The 18,527-nt window shown below is 39.8% G+C and overlaps 1 protein-coding gene and 2 pseudogenes across 1 annotated transcript; 2 read left to right on the top strand and 1 right to left on the bottom strand.

The window, feature by feature from the left end:
* Window positions 1-192: 192 nt before the first annotated feature.
* Window positions 193-2,704, bottom strand: LOC115678688 (probable L-type lectin-domain containing receptor kinase S.5). Its single transcript, XM_030602096.2, has one exon. It carries the CDS (start codon window positions 2,427-2,429, stop codon window positions 480-482), a length of 1,950 nt encoding a protein of 649 aa, XP_030457956.2. The 5' UTR covers window positions 2,430-2,704; the 3' UTR covers window positions 193-479.
* A 7,714-nt stretch (window positions 2,705-10,418) lies between these two features.
* Window positions 10,419-11,409, top strand: LOC115678691 (disease resistance protein RGA2-like; annotated as a pseudogene).
* A 40-nt stretch (window positions 11,410-11,449) lies between these two features.
* Window positions 11,450-12,918, top strand: LOC115678687 (putative disease resistance protein RGA4; annotated as a pseudogene).
* The last annotated feature ends 5,609 nt before the right edge of the window (window positions 12,919-18,527 follow it).

The following is an 18,527-nucleotide window of genomic DNA, read 5'->3' as shown; positions in this document are numbered from 1 at the left end:
TCGGCCACTCACCTTGTCAATGGATATTCTATTGGTTGGCTGTTATGTCCACTAAGCAGCAGATTGTAGAGGGTGGAAACAGTGGGTAGCAGTGTTATAATGTAATAGCTCGGTTTCAGTGTTTGCACTCAGCGCCTTATCACACTGAAGTCCACATTGAAGTAATCATATCAGTAGACTTGCTGTCATTCCTTCTAAAAACACAAAATGCTTTGTGTCCTTTTTGGCTTGAACAGGACGTACTATTTTTATTAAAAGAAAACTAACTTTAGTGTACACGTGGGGAGTTTACCCGCTGCAACCAGCATAAGCAAAGATGGCGCAGGTTCCTCCTCGGTCATATCAGGAAAAAAAAAAACAAGAACCTCTAGTATGCAAATATCTTGAATGTACTATAAGATTGTTCACATTCAGGCACTAAAATGGCAAATAGGAGCTGATGAAAAGCATAGGTTTGCAGATTCTGCCGCTTTGCACAATTATCTCCCGCAAAGTTCTGTTATGAGAGTTATTTGGCCTTCGGCATTGGAGCAATCTAAGTCCTCTCTAAAAGATGGAGGCATTGATGGCCAGATGAAAGCTGGCCTTTCCAGCGGCACAATTGGCGGAGCTACTTCCCCAGTCATCACCTGCAATACGATTCTCATGGAGGGCCTGCAGTACGGATTCGGGTGGCAACAGGCCAACCCCAGGACAAGCATGTCCTCCATTTCTCTGTCTCCAAATTCTCCACTCATCCTGGAATCCGCTGCACTTAAGATCCTTACCCTCCTATGCAATTCCCATACCCAGGACACAATACTGGTTTCCTCATTCTGATCGCCTGGTTTTCTTCCACAGAAAACTTGAAGCATGAGGACGCCAAATGCATAAATGTCTGTTTCCACGGTTGCCCTTCCTGTAAGAAAGCTTTCGGGAGCCATGTAACCCCAGGTTCCGGCAATTTCTTTGGTTGAGTGGTGTGTCTGTTCAGTCTGTTGGATGGTGCGCGCCAACCCGAAGTCCCCGAGCCGAGCATTGAACTCCAAATCCAACATGATGTTGCTCGCTTTGATGTCCCGGTGAAGCACCCTCTTCTCGCACCCATTATGGAGATAATCAAGTGCTTTAGCTACTCCAGATATAATGTTGTACCTTCTCTGCCAATTCAGGGTTGGTCCACTGGCTATTAACTTCTCATGGCAGTATATGTACTTGTCTAGGCTACTATTCGGCATGTATTCGTACACAAGGAGGAGCTCGCGGCGCTCGTAGCACCATCCAATCAATTTCACTAGATTCCGGTGATGGAGGCTGCCGATGGTCGTGATTTCGGCTAGGAATTCTTGCTTGCCTTGACGTGAATCCTGAGAAACCCTTTTGACGGCTACCTCTTTATCCATTATGCACCCTTTATAAACCGTTCCAAAGCCCCCCTGTCCGAGCTTGTTCTTGAAGTTGCCTGTTGCTTTCTTGAGATCCTTGAACCAGAACTTCCGTGGAGCCGTGGATGAGCCCTTGATCTGGTCTTCTATTGTCGGGTAAGTGTCTTCCACTAGACCCTTTTTGCCTGTTCTTATCCTATACAGGAGATAAATTAGAGCACACAACACAAGTACAGTTGGAACTGAAATCCAAACCCACAACAGTTTAGGATCTTCGTCTAACTTTGAACCCTCAAAGAACCAAGACCTTATGCAGTTCAACTCTGTGTAGTTGCTTGTTGAAGCGGAGAATCCTAGGTACACATCCTGTGGGAGATACTCGGAAAGATCGATAGTGTAAGAAATAACTGGATTCTTCATGTTGTCTCCTGTTTCATTGCTCAGGGGGACGAACAACGAGATATTCTTCCCGTCATATTCCACTCTGGCTGTTATATTGATAGCTGCTGAAAGATTGACGCCGTAATTAGCCAGAGGCTCTTGTTTGATTGAGAAAATACCATTCACGTCCAATCCCACGTGGTTATCATCACCATCTTCTGCATAGCTCTTCCGGCTGTCGAATTCTATGGCTACAACCTGGTTCTGAGAGTCTCCGTCTGTGCTCGAGTTGACGATACCAAGCCATCTTCCGTCACTGTTGTCTGGAAGACCCGTTTTTCCGGTTATAAGGAAGGCAAGACCTTCACCACCCGGAACAGTCTGTGGAGTTATTTTGAGCACAAAAGTGGAATTAAAAGATGCGGTGACTCCCTTTTTCTTCCACAGCTTGAATGGGTCTTTGTAAAATATGCGGCCGGACAAGTTTGAGATGGGAGCTCCACTTACATCTGCAGTCACTTGGAGGGCATTGAGAACTATATAGGATTTTTCCTTGATGAAATGGTTCTCATCTGCTTCTTTAAAGGTGGGGTAACTGAATTTCAAGCATGTTGCTCGATCAAAAGCACATGCCAAGATGGTAACTACTAGCAATAGCGACATGACCGAAGGAGTAATGTACATTCTTCGATGAAAAGAAGAAAAAGAAGTCGAAGAAAGGGTTTAGAGTTGCAGATTGAGGAAGCAATTTTGAAGAGTGGGAGATTTTACATGGCCGATGAAGTCTCTTGAGATATTTAAAGCGGTGAAGTCAAGAAAACTTGGGTGAGGGATGACCAGTAGTATTCCGAAGAAAGTTACATGGTGTCCTCTATTGAAATGGTAACGTCAATAAATGATTTGAAGAGGACTTAGAACAGTTCTTTTCATGGTTGATGTCAACAAACAAGCTAGATAAGAATGGAAGGACCTTCCCGGTGCCAAGCTCTGTTCAACTCCTCTGCATTTTAATTATATTTTCCTCTCGGAACTTTCTCCTGCACAGATAAGACACTTGGATTATTCAAACCTTGATTAGTCATTTGTATATTTTTGTTTGTATTTCTGTAGAGCGACCCTGTCAAGTTGCTATCACTCTATAAACCCAAAATGGAGTGGTAGCAAAGTCACTCTTTGCTAACTCGGTCTACGGTCTAACCTGTTTGGTCAGTTTAATATGGCAATTAGCTCCCGCTTGGAAGGTAACGAGTTGACTTGGAGACATGGAAGGTTGACTCAGGATTAGATGGAAAGACATGTAAGAATGAAATGGTTCAATACAATAACGCATGTTCTATTCTTAAGTGCTAAGATTTTAGCGGTTGTCCATCAACTCATAGAGTCGAAGTGAATTTTTCTCGGTGAGGAAATAAGGTATGCACAACCCTGTCAAACCTGGATGTTCATAGATGATCACAAACAGTTCAAACTGATATGATCTGATTATGCCATTGGCAACGGTAAAATTGTTGGCAACCTGGAGTAAAACAAGCAACGACATAAGAGGACGTCTCCAACTCTGATCCTATCTACTTTGGATTCGTTAGGAGAGCCGATCAATTATGCTGCATATTCATCGGTCAACTGTGTTTATTATTTTCTCAATTCATGTTTTTCTTGTTCATCTGAAAGAAGGGACATAGTCTTTAGCCAGATTCCTTCTGTGCCGTATTAACAAGTCTGGATTTGCGGAGGTTGGCAAAATTTAGGAGATAGAAAATTTGGGTTCAATGGTAAACAATACGAAGTTAACAGTTAAAACTAAAGCGGAAGACAAGAATTTCTGTATATTCGACGATCTATAAAAGAGTACATGGAGAGCTTATTTATAAGCTTATTAGATAACTAATTAAGGTAACAGGATAAACATAATATCAAATCTAAATCAATCAAGGATATGCACCATCGAAAGAGATATATGCATAATCCCAAGAGATATGCAGAATCAAATAGATATCATAATATCGCTAACATTAACTGCTGCTCTGAAGTTCCATTGATTTGTTTCCTATGCCTATCAAGCACTGCAGAAAATTCTCATAAGAAAATCTTGAATTATCGTACAGAACGGTCAAGCCTTGAATAATACTCCAAACTTGTTCTAGAGAACAAGATTTTGCAGCATCCTTTCCTTGACTATAGTATTTCGTTGATTAATCTAATAAAACAGAGCTTCACAAATGAATTTGAGAGGAAATTACCAAAGAGAGACAAAAAAAAGCATTGACTGAGAAGAAAAGCCGGCTGGAGAGAAGATTCACCATAAGCGCAACCAATTGTCGTGCTCTTGAGAAAAGTATATGGATCTTGTCAATTCTTGAGGAGGACATTGCAAAGTATCTGGGCATGTTCATGCTTCACAGTTGACAAGTATCTTAGAGTTGGGAACACGATGAGGTATTTTTCTCCAATCTAATATTGGAGATAGGAAAAGAAAACATTGCTTCACCCTACCATATGAACTCTCTCCTCTTTTCATTTGGTTTTTAACTTTTTATAGATCATAATTCCTACACCCTACAAGGATCTCCGGCCCTACTGAGGATTTTGTTATGAACAGTCATAATCTTCCTCAAAATGTCAGTCAGTGATCAGCAGAAATAAAACAAAGTGTCAAGGAACTTTTCTGCTTTGCATCTTCAAATGCATCATAAAGTCGTCATGCTGTCTACACATGGCCACGGGCCGGTTTCGGCCCGGGTCAAACCCGGGACCGGCCTGTTGACCGGGCCCGCGGTTCGGAACCGGAACCGGCCCGTGGCCTATAGGCCCGGTTCCGGTTCCAACAATTTTGGACCGGCCCGGAACCGCCTCCGGGCCAAGCCCGGTTCCCAAAAAAAAAAATTGCAGATAAGTGGAAAACTCTTTTTTCCCCAAATTTGATTACAATCATTTTGATTACATTTTATATTGAATAATTCATTATTTCATAATTTGATAATTCATTAATTTTTTATTTCATAATTTATTTTTTAATTTTTACCGCGGTTCAACCGGGCCGAACCGGAACTGCTGGTTCCGTTCTATAATTCCGGTTCCGGTTCGTGCTGTCTGCTGTCTTACTAAAGTTGGGGATGCACGTGCTTTTAGGGATTGAATAATGAGACAAAGTCCTGGTCTTCTCCAGAGAAACTTTTCTCAGTCGAAGATTTGACTTGGTTACGGGACAGTGATTTCAATAATCATCAACCTCTGATGTCACTCTCATAATAGATAATCTCCAACACCAAACACAAAATAGGAAGTTACCGAGAAAAGATGACAGGCCGAAACTATTCTTGGTTGAAGATTTGCCTTGGCTTTGAGAGAACAAGTCGCACTCTGGACCTAAAGGAACAGCACCAACATTCCCATCATCCATGTGTGTTTAAAAGTAGGATCTCTTCATATGTCCTGCATTTCTTAGTTCTATCTACCACTGAAGGTTGAGGATGCATGTTTGAAGTATATCTGGAGCTTTTTTATGCTACAGAGACATTAAATGATGGGATCTTGTTGATCTTTCATGGAAAAAATAATAAATGTTAACTGTAACAGAGCTATTTTTTTTGCATCTTCATTTGCAACCATCCTCTCTGTTCAGTCGAATACTTGAGAACAATCAGAAAAGCATATCCCTTTGCTCCATTATTTCTCTCTTTTGACAGTATATAAACATTGTGAGGGCTCAGTTTGGTGTATTATTCTGCTCACAACGATATGATTCCATCAAAAGATAAGGCTTTGGGGGACGGCAACTTCAAACATATTATGTTTCTACCGATATTGCTATCCTAGTAAAATAGCATGCCAGTAGCATGAGACAGATAGCAACATCAAAACTTGGTTGAGCCTGCCAAGTACAAGAAACAAAGTTGATCCTTAAGTCAACTGAAATAAGTAGATCTTTATTTTCAAATGTATTTTTGAAACGCAATCAACATACAACGATAGATATTGTGGAGTGTTTGACACGTCGAGGTCCCTCTCAATTGATGTTGGCAGATTTGCTTTTATCGATACATTTGCATTTTCATAAATGAAGTCCGTGTGGAATTACTATTTTTGTAGCACCTAAAAACATGTTGAACAGGACAAAGAAGGATTAGAAATAAGAATCTGTATTCATATCTTTTTTTATCATTGATCATAAGCTTATATATGCATTGCAATTTGCTCTGATGCCTCATGCGAATCACTACCTGTTCGCAAGAGCAAAGACTTTTGGACAGGCAAAATGCGAGAGATTGACACCGATCAAAGCGTATAACACTTCAGCCACCAACATCCCTTGAGGCTTCTCAACATCCGGCAGCACTGAACCGTGAGCAGTCTTATGTTTGGGCTGCAAGCTAGAGATCTCCGATGGGGCTTACTTTTGCCTCCAGTTGAAGATGTCGCAGAAGCTGAGCCACAGGATTGACCCCAAACACATGCTTACTTTGACTCCAACCCCAGTCTACCAGGAAGTTGCTTTCGTGTGCAATGCCTGCGGGAAGCTAGGCATGTGCTTTTCTTACCAATGTCGAGTGAGAGCTCAATATGCACTCTCTCTGTGCTTTTGCGCTGTCATCAAGTCCTGTCACTTGGCTACAGCAGCAAGTGAATTGCTCTCATGCCGAGCCATCAGACCATAGCATCCCTATCCCAACCGTGCCAGGGCCAGAATTCCTTAATCATTGGAGCATGTATTTCCCAGATCCTAATCTGCATCTTGGATTCTCAACCATAAGATCCCAAGCATTTAGTCAGGGACATGGTTACTATCCAGGTGTGCCTTATTGTACATTTCCAGGACGTGGATTTAATCAGAGGAATGATTAGAGTGAGAGTAGTCTGATGGGTCACCTGTTACCAGCAATCATTGACGGTTTGGCTCAGCAAGCTGGGACGGCTATCTTCCAAGGCTTCCTAGGAGATTTCCTAGTGGAAGATATTATGTCACACAATCTTCTGCTTCTGGGTAGCTTCAAGTAACACTACGAGGTATGGAAGATATCGCCTTGAACAAAAAGAAGACAAGATTACATATGAGCGAATTGCTAGTTCTGCAATTGCTCTTTGTTTATTTAACTCCACCGTTTTGAGAATCCCGACAGAAACATGCTCACTGTAGATTATGCTTTTGATCATATACAAAGTGTTTCACCTAGAAACTTAAAGAAGATGAATTGCATGTTTGTGAGTCAACGGATCACAAAAATGCTTTTCATTTAGCATACAAGAATTGTGATGTGTGATTTTAGCACATATTCCAGAAATGTTTCCTTGAGAATCCATTAAGTTTTAAGTTGAATTCACTTGAGAGAGACCCCAGATCTGCGAGTCATGTTTTCGTCCATAACTGGTCAACAAAAATATATTCATATTTGTAATGCACTAATCGAAAACTTGTTGAAGGAAATTTCCTGCGATCAAGGAGATAGGAAAACACAACACAATCTGAAATGCTGTTCATTGTCCACGTCTTACAAAATTAGGAGAAATTATCGAGTGCCAGGTGGAGCACACCCAATGGGCAATCATCCTCAGCCCGTGTATTTGGTTGGTCCCATGTAAGGACCGCTCTTATTGGGTGCACCTGATGTCCTAAAAAGTTATGTTATACTTCTACTTATGATTTTTCCTTCAAACTTAAAAAAATTGTAAGAATATTATTTTAGTCTCACAATTATGGAAAGAAATCATATCTGATTCACCACTATATATGAATAAGGCTTCCAACGTTTCGGTTTAAATAAAACACAGAGTATTGAGTTTTGTGAACTTGTCAAAAAGTGAACATTTTAAAAGTAGAAGTCGCCCTGGGAGTTTTATTCTTAAAAGGTGGGTGAACAAGCTATATTTTCTTCTCACTAAGGAAGAAGAAAAGAATCGGAGTTGTTCTTTTTCACAACAAAATGAGTTTTTTTATTTTGTCTTGAGATCTTCAGATTAGCAAATATGGCTTTACTTGTTCTGTGAATGATTTGTTCTCTGGATGACTATAACTCGGCCCTGCTGGTGATTTCTTGCCCTATCTAGCTACAACCTGGCATACCCATTGGCAGATAGAGAGTAACATCGTTAGGTGCCCACATGCTGCAAATGCAGAATTTGCAGATGCTATGTGGTGTGTCACACGCGCATTCTTTCCCATTCTAGTGCGTTGTTAAGAGCTTTCTCCTCACTTGCAACTGGATGCCACGGGCATAGATCGCCAGTTTTTCATAAACTCCAAGGTCGATCTTTCCTAGCTGGATAAGGGTTCTTATTGCTTACATGGAACTGCTCTTCTTGATAGAATGGGTTGAAATATTAGGATCTCTTCTGTTCTATATAGGAAGGCTCTTATGATCGACGACTATTCAAGATTCAGTCTCAAAGTAAGATCGACTGCTTTCGGTTTCTCCCCTAGTGCTCAAAATTGATGCTCCTCAAAAGGTCTGAAATGTCCTGGATAGCTTATGTTTGTGTTTACCATTTGAATGCAGCGGTTCCCATGGTAAACTTGTCCCTTATTTGAAGAAATAAACAGACATTTATCTCATCTGTATGAAATTATTTTCAGATAAATGTTTAATATTCTTCTCCCATTTTACTTTGCCATCCATCTCTTGATTAAGAAGGCCTTGTATGTATAATGAATGACTTGAGAGCTTGCCCTCGTTTCTCTCTTAATGTTGCTCTGTTAATTTTGAATTTTTTTTAAGCCAAGCAAACATTATATTTCTTGCTGCTGCTTCACACCAACATCTAAACCTCACATAATTATCATTTTTCAGATGTCGTTTTGAATTGTCATTCCATAATTTCACTTTATGACTGCAGTCTTACCCGATGGAAGTGGAAGAGACTGTTTGCTTACATTCGTGACTCATGGACCTTACTTGAATCCCTATCATCCACAAGAAGAAAAGAGAGAAATTTAACATGCATCAATACTAATTAGTTTGCTCTCCAATGTTACTCAGGAAGGTCGGCCTTAGGATTGAGGGCTTTTTATCCCTCGATACATCGAAAAATTAAGCAACGACTACATATGAGTCTAAGTCTGTCACCTTCCTTTTTTTTTTTTTTTTTCTGGTCACAACTTTTGTTTTTCCTCCCACTTTCGATAATTCTAAGTCGTTATCTCTTAAAGCAGATTGACAAACAATTATAGAAGGAAGAAGAAGTGGATTAGGTATAAGAGAGTGTTCTAATAAAACAAGATTTGCCTAGAGAGAGAGAGAGAGAGAGAGAGAGAGAGAGAGAGAGAGAGAGAGAGAGAGAGAGAGAGAGAGAGAGATTAATATTAAGTTACGGATCTAATAAAACAAGATTTGCCTAGAGAGAGAGAGAGAGAGAGAGAGATTAATATTAAGTTACGGATAGACGACCAAACATTATCTTAAAACCCACCGGTAGGTGGCTGCGTTGGTTTGGCTCCTCTTCCTCATCGCTGAGGAGAGGGGTTCGAATCTCCGGTCGCTAGCGTCTTAAGTGGGGGGCCCTGGTGGTGGGGTCCTGGGCTAGCTCCCCCCGAGGTATAGTTGCTGTTGGTTCTGTCTGGCTGTCGGCCAGTGGGGCCGTACGGGCGGATCCTCGGTCATAAAAAAAAAAAACATTATCTTAAAACAAAAGTAAAAAGTGATGGCAAATTGGAATATCACCTTGATAGATGTAAAAAGAGAGGAGACGCACAAGAAAGAAGGCAAAATTGGAATATTGTTATCGTACTTTGCATCTGTTATGGTACTGGATTCTATTAGTTAATAATTCTGAGAGTGAAGAACCAACACATCAGAAAAGATTACAACCCATGGTCTGTACAAGGTCTTCTCTGTATCTCGCTTTCTTCCATTTTGCTTCATACATACACCATCACTATATGCCATCTTTCATTTCTTTGTTTGTCTTGATTGGCATGCAAGAAAAGTGAAGTGTCTTGGAGTTCCCAATGGCTTCCTTTAAATTAACTGACAGAAACTGAGATAGCCTTTGGGTTCAGATGGTTGAGGCAGAGTCATGCTTTGATTCTTCTGTGTTGTTCCATCTCTCCTTTTATTGATTTCTTCAGATGCCAACTTGAATTTTTCCTTCGGTTTGATCGGTTATTTTTTCCATAACTTATCGTTATTCTAGATCATCTCTACAAGTAAAGGGCCGATGGGTAGAAAATACTTATATATTGAGGGTACATTTATTTTGTGGAAAATCAACGATTTAGAAAACATTCTCCTAATTAAAATGATCGCTTATATTGCTCACAAAATTGAATTGATGAAAAGGTATTTTCATCACTAACGAAAATGCTTAAGTATAGTTTGTCATTGATTATAAAAGTACTTTCCATTGATTAATTATTTTAAACGATGCATACTATAATTTTTTTTAAAATATTTTTTGTGAAAGATGCGTAAATTACATAAGAAGCAAAGAATAGACACATTGAGGAGACCTTATTGGATCTTAGAAGTAATCTCGATTCTTTATTATTCCCAAGAAAGTAAGATAAAGAAAAGGAAGAAACATATTTCTGTTTAGCCTGCAAGCCACTCGTAAGGAAAGAACCTCTCATTCGTCCAATTTTAAGCAAGTGATCATCATAGCAACTAACTCACAAAAGGAAGACATTGTCTGTTCTTTTCATATCAAACCAAATAGCCAGAATCAATTTCCTCATCACCCAGCATGGCTGAATCCCTCCTTTTCAGCGTTGCACAGGGCGTGCTAGGGAAGATAGCATCAGCAGCGTTCCAAGAAGCCGTCGCAATTTACAGCATTGAAAATCAGATCAACGAGCCTAGAGAGACATTGACTGCCATTAAGGCAGTGTTGTTAGATCCTGAGGAGCAGCAGGCGAAGAACCACCGTCTGCAAGTGTGGTTAGATCGGCTTCAACATGTATTTTACGATGCAGAGGATGTGCTTGATGAACTTGAGTGCGAAGTCTTAAGGAAGAAGGTGATCAGTCGATATGGGGGCATCAAAGGGAAGGTAGGCCGCTTCTTTTCCTCTCTAATCCACTAATGCCCCGTGAAAAACTCAGTCATAGAGTTAAGGAAATTAGAAAGACATTATCTAGCATTTCCACTGAAAAAGATCAATTCCACTTGAGTGAGCGGAGGGCTGACAATGGTGTGTCACATACGCGATCACGAGAGATGACTTACTCGTTTGTAAATAAGTCGGATGTCGTCGGAATAGATATTGATAAAAAAAAAAGATAATTAAGATGTTGCAACAAGTAGATGACAAAAACCTCTCCACGATTCCCATTGTTGGAATAGGAGGTTTGGGAAAGACAACCTTGGCTAAATTAGTCTATAACGATGACAGTGTGAAAGAGCAATTTGAGTTGCGATTATAGGTGCGTGTGCCTGAGGACTTTGATTTAAAGAAAACTATCGAAGGAATCATCAAAGATGCAACTAGTCAAAGTTTGAGTAACTTCGATATTGAGCAATTGCAAACATTTCTACGAGACACCATCAAAGACAAAAAATTTCTACTTGTCTTGGATGACTTATGGAGCAGTGACCGTAGTAGATGGAAAGCTTTGAGAGATTTGCTCAATGAAGGAGCAAGTGAAAGTAAGATAATTGTGACAACACGCGGTTCAGAAATTACTTCTGCAATGGGTGCCCACACAGTGCATAATTTAAAAAGGTCTTTCTCATGAAGACTTTATGGCCTTGTTCAAAAAATGGGCATTCAACGAAATGGAAATGGAGCTTCATCCTGAACTCCATGAGATTGGAAATGATATTGTTGAAAAATCACAAGGAGTGCCTCTCCTTGTGAAAACTTTGGGGACTCTACTTTATACAAAGGACGAAGAACGGTATTGGAAACATATAAGGGATAGCGAAACATGGGAGTTAGTGAAATCAAAAATGGACATTTTGCTTGCACTTAAGCTTAGCTATGATCATTTACCGTCCCACTTAAAACATTGTTTTGCTGCATTTTCATTTTTTCCCAAAGGATATGTAATTTCTGGCCATAGTTTAACTAGGCTATGGATGGCTTTAGGATTCATTAGTTCAATAAGGGAAAAATTAGAATTTGAAGACGGTGGTGTTGAGTACATCAAAGAACTATGGAAGAGATCTTTGATCCAAGAAGTTGAGGAATATGAGACAATGTTAGTATTTAAAGTGCGCGATGTAATTCATTCTCTTGCAACAAGTGTGGCACAAGATGATTGCTCTATTGTTGGCTTAGATACTGCAGAGATTTCAAAAGGAGTTCGCTACATTTCGTTCTCTAGTACTTCGTTAGAGGGAATCTCAAATTTTGATGGAGTCTCGCCATTTCTGTGAAAGCCAACTGCAAAGAGGCAGTGTGCAATTAAATTTCACTTCAAAGTTGATGATGGAGTTATTACTAGAGAGTTTGCTAGAACATGCATCTCCAAGTGTATCCATTTACGATATCTAGATTTGACGTATGCTAGTTTTGAGGAATTGCCAAGTTCCATATGCAACCTGAAGCAATTGAGGTCGTTACATCTCCATGAGAACAAGCGTTTGAAGAAGCTTCCGGATACCATTTGTGAGCTACAAAGTTTGCTACATTAATCCCTCGATGGTTGCTCAGAGATAGAGAGTTTACCCAAAAATATGAAAAGGCTTGTTAGCCTTACATTTCTATACGTAACAACAAGGCAGAGGAGTTTGCAAGAAAGTGGAATACAATACCTGGAAAATTTGCAATTCTTGGGACTTGATGGATGCGAAAATCTCTAAGTTTTGTTTGAACGTACTTGCCTACTAACTCGCCTTCGGGAGTTGGAAATTGGAAATTGTAGGAAACCAATATATGTGCCTTTTAGGGAATTAACCGCCCTAGAGTCCTTGGCGATTGATAGTTACTGCTCCAATGTCTTAATGAATCTGCCCGCAGTTAGGATTCTTTTTCCATCTACGATTGCTCGACCTTGACAACTGTACCTGAATGGCTGCCTAATCATAAACGTCTTAGATTGATTTGCTTGATCCGATGTCCCAATTTATCATCCATGCCGCAAGGAATTTGGTCCCTCACCGCCCTGAAAGAATTATGCATTGAACATTGTGGTGATCTGAGCAAAAGATGTCAGTGTCAAACTGGTGAGGATTGGCCCAAAATTGCTCACATTTCTCGAATCCTAGTTGATCTCATACGTGTTCAATGGACGGAGGATTAGGTACGCATCAATCTATTTCTTCTTCCTTCTTAGATGTAATATAGCCATTTATTGGGATTCACTTAATTCTTCAATTGAAGTAAAATTTAATTACAGTGATGCAATTAGAAAAATAAAAAATTATATCAACAATATGCTTCTAAGATACAATCAACAATAGGTCCTTAGATTGCAAAAGGAATTTAATATTTTAGACTCAAAGAAAATAAGCAGTAATTCTTCATTTGAATTACTTTTTAATCAAAACATTGAAATGTGAAAAGACAAAATTGCATAAAATTCATTTAATGAAATAAATAATTCAATTAAATTTGGAGGCTTTGCAATAATCTTCGTTGGCAAGACACTTGGCTTAATATATTAATAAAGACATTGGCCCAAAAAATGATCAATAAAGACAAAAAATCCAATTAAAAAATTATTTATTTTAACTTGATATGCAGGAAAACTTAACGCATAGAGAAACCTACTCACTTTTAGTTTAACTTTCCCACTTGAGAAAAAAAATAATTTTCTCGATCTTATTACAAGAATATCGAAATGGCCTCAATTGATTTGTAAAATCAAAATAGTAGCCTATGTCTATGTGACATCCTAAAAATTGGTCCATTTGGGATTTATAAAATACTGAGTTTTGTGAATATACTCGTAGTTAGTTCTCGTCCGGAACTGATCATTCCTATGATACTAACCATTAGGGAAATGCTAATTAGGGATTTAAATTCGTACGACTAAAGAAAATTCGATCGTCGATTGATTTTCGACCATGAAATCGTCGAGGTGATATTTTGAGCCACTGTTGGCCGATCCAAGGATAGCCAGGGGTCAGTTCGCCACTGTCATAGTAGTGGATCGCGGGTGATTCCGCCAAACCACGAATTGAATTGACAAATGATCCTGAACCTATACCAAACGAGCGTGCCCCTCGGATCTAGTAATTGATTCTTGCGATTTTAATGACAACCGAAGTCGTCACGAACCGAATAAATTTGCATGTGACCTGAATTATTGTCAGTCACGGGTCGAATATGCGAATTTCCCCAACAAGCCGCCCGTTAGTTTGAGAAGTGCTCGAGTTGCGTTTAATAAAATTTGATTATTTAATTGAGCCCAAATTGGACATCGGAAAAATTTGGAAGTCACAACGGGACGTTAGGCCGACGTTGCGGATGGAACGTGCAATTTTGGATTGTCCCGATTCCTTTAGAAAAATTCGATTTCGATGAGAAATGAGGAAAGTGACCATTTTACCCCTAAGAGTTTGTAAAGGGCATGCTTTATGGTAGAAGGGCATTTTGGTCATTTTGCCCTAACTTTTTGGATTGGACAATTTTGCCCTTGGAATTTTATGAAATTCCCATAATGCCCTTGGATATTTTTGGTAAGATTCGATCTCGGCCGTCGGTTTCAAGATAAGATCGAATCTGGGCCGTCGATTTCGTTTGTGAGAGAGGGGCAAGATTGTAATTTGCCACTTTTGGTCAAAATTCACTATTTAACCCAAGACCAAAACTCTCTCTCCTCACACTCTCTCCCTCATGGCAACATTTCCCCCTCCCCACCGTGAAACCCCCCTTCCTCCGATCTCTCTCTCTCCCTCACGCCAAACGCCCCTTTATTAGCCGATCGCCGCCGTCCGTACGCCCGCCGGACCGCCGCCGTGCCGCGCCGTCCTTGCCGACGCACCACCGCCAGCCCCACGCCGTCCGTCTCTCTCTCCTTCTCTTAGCCGTGAGCCCCACCGGCCGCCGCCCAAACCGCCGTCGCCCGCCGTTCCTCCCGATCGCCGCCGATCATCATCGCCGCCGCAAGCCGCCGTTAGATCTTGGTTTTGCCGCCCCTTTCGCTCTAGCCGCATGAGTCTAGAGTCGGGTAAGTCTCGCCTAAACCCGACTTAGGATATTTGGTATCGACGGATGATTTTGGTTGGAAACCGGGTTTATTTGGGTGCGAAATTGTATGGATTAGGAGTGGAACTAATTGGCGGGCCTAAGAATCAAAATCGGACGAGTTCGGTGGATTTTTGGAGGTTGGTAGTTGGCTGTGAGTGATCGTTCAATGGGCTGTGATGGGTCGATCGGTACGCGAATCGGATTTTTAGAACCGGCAATTAATTATGAGAAAGTGTCGTGAAGGGCCGGAATTGATTTGACGCCATTTGATTGGAGAAAAATGGCAAATTGTGCGTTTATGGTGTGTTTGAACCGTGACTGAATTTTAGTGATGAAATTGAGTGCAGGTTGTGTAATTACCTGATTGAAATATGCCTGTTGGGTGCACGCTTGGGCCAGACTGATTTAATTATTAAAGTTAGCCTTGTCAAATGCTTAGTGAGCATGTTTGCGTGTGAATTGATGCGTGCACGGGCCACGTGTGATTGGCCAGTTGAGTACGGTAAATGCTTGTTAAGGTAGCGAATGATAACCATTCTGCTTCCGGAATGAGTTCAACTGTAAATAGATTTTCTATTTCGGTTCATGGATGAGTTACGAGAAAAAAAAAACGTTTGATAATGACAAAAAATTTCTATTTTTAGAACAGTCGGAAACCCGTTTGATAACAGCACAAAATTTCTATTTCCTGAAATAAAAACCTGTTTGATAAACAACAGAAAATTCTATTTCCAGGAACAAAAATCCATTTTTTAGAAATGGAATAAAAATAAGTAAAATTCGAAAAATTCATAAAAATCGTTAAAAAATTCAGAAAATCCCAAAAAATTGAAAAATTCCAGAAAAAATCATCAAAATGTCGAAAATAAAAAAAAATTATATTTCGGGAAATAGGAAATTTGTTGAATTTTTCAAAAAATCAAGAAATCAAAAATTTCAAAACTTCATAGAATTCTTTGAATACTTGTACCACCACTTTTAATGAAATTTAAATTTTTAGGTGCCAAAAAAAAATCAAAAAATCAAAAATTTCAAAACTTCACAGAATAGTTTAGAATACATGTAGCCACCCACTTTGAGTGAAATTTAAATTTTTTAAGGTGCCCAAAAAAAATTCAAAAATTTCAAAACTTTACAGAATGGCTTAGAATACCTGTGGCCACCCACTTTGAGTGAAATTTTAATTTTTGGAGGTGAAAAAAAAAAAATCAAAATTTTAAAACTTCACAGAATGACTTAAAATACATGTGGCCATCCACTTTGAGTGAAATTTAAATTTTTTAGGTGAAAAAAAAACATAAAAAATCAAAAATTTCAAAACTTCAGAATGACTTACAATACCTCTAGCCACCCACATTGAGTAAAATTTAATTTTTTAGATGCCCAAATGGTATTTTTGATTTTTTTTTATTTTTTTTGGTTCCTAAAGAAAATTAAATTTCACTCAAAGTGGATGGCCACATGTATTCTAAGCCACTCTGTGAAATTTTGAAAATTTTTCTTTTTTGCTTATTTTTTTTTTCGACACCTAAAAAAAATTAAATTTCACTCAAAGTGGGTGACCACAGGTATACTAAGCAATTATGTGAAGTTTTTTATTTTTTTATTTTTTTATTTTTTTCGGCACCTAAAAAAATTTAAATTTCGCTTAAAGTGGATGGCCACAGGTATTCTAAGCCATTTTGTGAAGTTTTGAAATTTTTTATTTATTTTTTTTTTGGCATATAAAAAAATTTATATTTCACTCAAAGTGGGTGGCCATAGGTATTTTAAGCTTATTCTGTGAAGTTTTGAAATTTTTTATTTTTTTATTTTTTTCGGCACCTAAAAATTTAAATTTCACTTAAAGTGGATGGCGCAAGTATTCTAAGCGTCATTCCGTGAAGTTTTGAAATTTTTGATTTTTTGCTTTTTTTTTATTTTGTTCGGCACCTAAAAAAATAAAATTTCGCTCAAATTGGGTGGCGCGGTATTCTAAGATATTCTTGAAGTTTTTAAATTTTAGAATTTTTTTTTGGCAACTAAAAAAATTAAATTTTGCTCAAAGTGGGTGACCATAGGTTTTCTAAGCCATTTTGTGAAATTTTGAAATTTTATTTTTATTTTTATTTTTTTTTTATTTTTTTCGGTACCTAAAACAATTTGAATTTCACTGAAAGTGGGTAGCCATAGATTCTAAACCATTACATGTAAGTTTTGAAAATTTTAATTTTTGCTTTTTTTTCACTTCGATATCGCACTTCCATACGAATATGTGTGTTAAGAAAATGAATATAGTTATGTGCATAAATAAAAACCCTTTTTTTTTTGGTTCTGTTTGTTTATTTTGGAATGAAACTTGTCCGTAGAAAAATTGATGCGTTACAACGGGTTTCGGTCCAAAGGCGATTACGGAACAAAACGGTTACGACGGCAGAATGGTTTATGCGGCACTAAGCATGTGCAAAAATAAAAGTGGATGTGGTATGACATGAGTTCGTGGAAATTGTGCCGTCTTGAGGCGTGTACGTTCGCGGGACGATGCCGGATCCAAGGCGTGTACTTCAACGCGGGTTGTGCGTAGGTGGTAGATGTTGAGCGAGGCGTGTACTTTAACGCGGGCAAGAAACATGGCCGGAGGCATGTACGTTTACGCGAGCCGGAAGTGTTGTGAAAAGTTAGTCGCGGTGTACACGAGGCGTGTACTTCAACGCGGTCACGGCGAGGAATGTGAAAAAGATATGATGAGAATGAAATGAATGTCTGAAAAAGAGAATTGTGCCTGCATGTGATTATGTGTCTGTGATTGTGTTTGCGTTTGTTTAATTGTCTGGACGTACGTGATAGCCTAGGTGGGGTTTAGGAGTGTACTTACTGAGATGTAGTCTCATGGTTGTTTCAACCAATATTTTTCAGAACCCCGATATGAGACATGAACCCACCGCCATCGCCACCAGAGCGTTTTGGGGTACCAGTGCACACCGAGTATGAGGTTGCAAAATTTCCTATGGGTGATGGAATGACCTGGATTAAGCACACTACGACCGTTTTTGTAGAAGTAGGACTACCGTTATGGGAGACCCATGTTTATACTGCCTGGTTCTTCCGGGATGTAGCAGGGGATGAGTTCGGACACGTTAGGGGTTTTGATGTTCCTTTTGATTTGGTCGGGGATTGGGACCCGTCTGCTATACCCCCTATAGACGGTGAGTTGACTAGTGCGGAAACTAGTCTAGCCCGATCGGGGATCGCATCTGCCGGCCGGCTAGCAAGTATCTTCGGGGGCGAGCACGAACCCGAGCCCGAAGGATCACAAGCTGAATTCGACCCGATGGACATAGATTTAGAGCCAATTCCCGAGGAGGAACCAGAGGAGGTAGAGCCCGAGGCAGAACCCGAGAACGAGCCTGACGAGTCTGAGGAGTCCGGAATATGTACTCCCATATGAGCAGTATATGGATCCCAATTTTGTGCCTGAGTACAATTTCTTTGATGGACTAGCTGATGAGGATCAGGACGAAGTTCCAGCCGAGTCGGGTGATATTAATCACCCGATTGAGATTGAGGCGGAGCCGGAGTCCTCAGAGGAGCAGACCGTTCAGAGGAGTTCGGATTCGGATGGCGAGGAGTCAGAATCAGAGTGTACGCCGAGCAAGGGGCGTAGGGGCTAGCGTTAGGGGTTCAGAATAGGCTTTTGGAAAGTACCATTTTGAGGATAGAATACCAGGTCATCGGTCC

Source organism: Syzygium oleosum, unplaced genomic scaffold (assembly GCF_021117445.2).
Source record: "Syzygium oleosum isolate NSW1041296 unplaced genomic scaffold, Sole_v2.1 Sole_v2.10, whole genome shotgun sequence".
NCBI lineage: Eukaryota > Viridiplantae > Streptophyta > Magnoliopsida > Myrtales > Myrtaceae > Syzygium > Syzygium oleosum.
The sequence above is the reverse complement of the archived record's forward strand: the minus strand, read 5'-3'. Positions and strand labels throughout refer to the sequence as shown.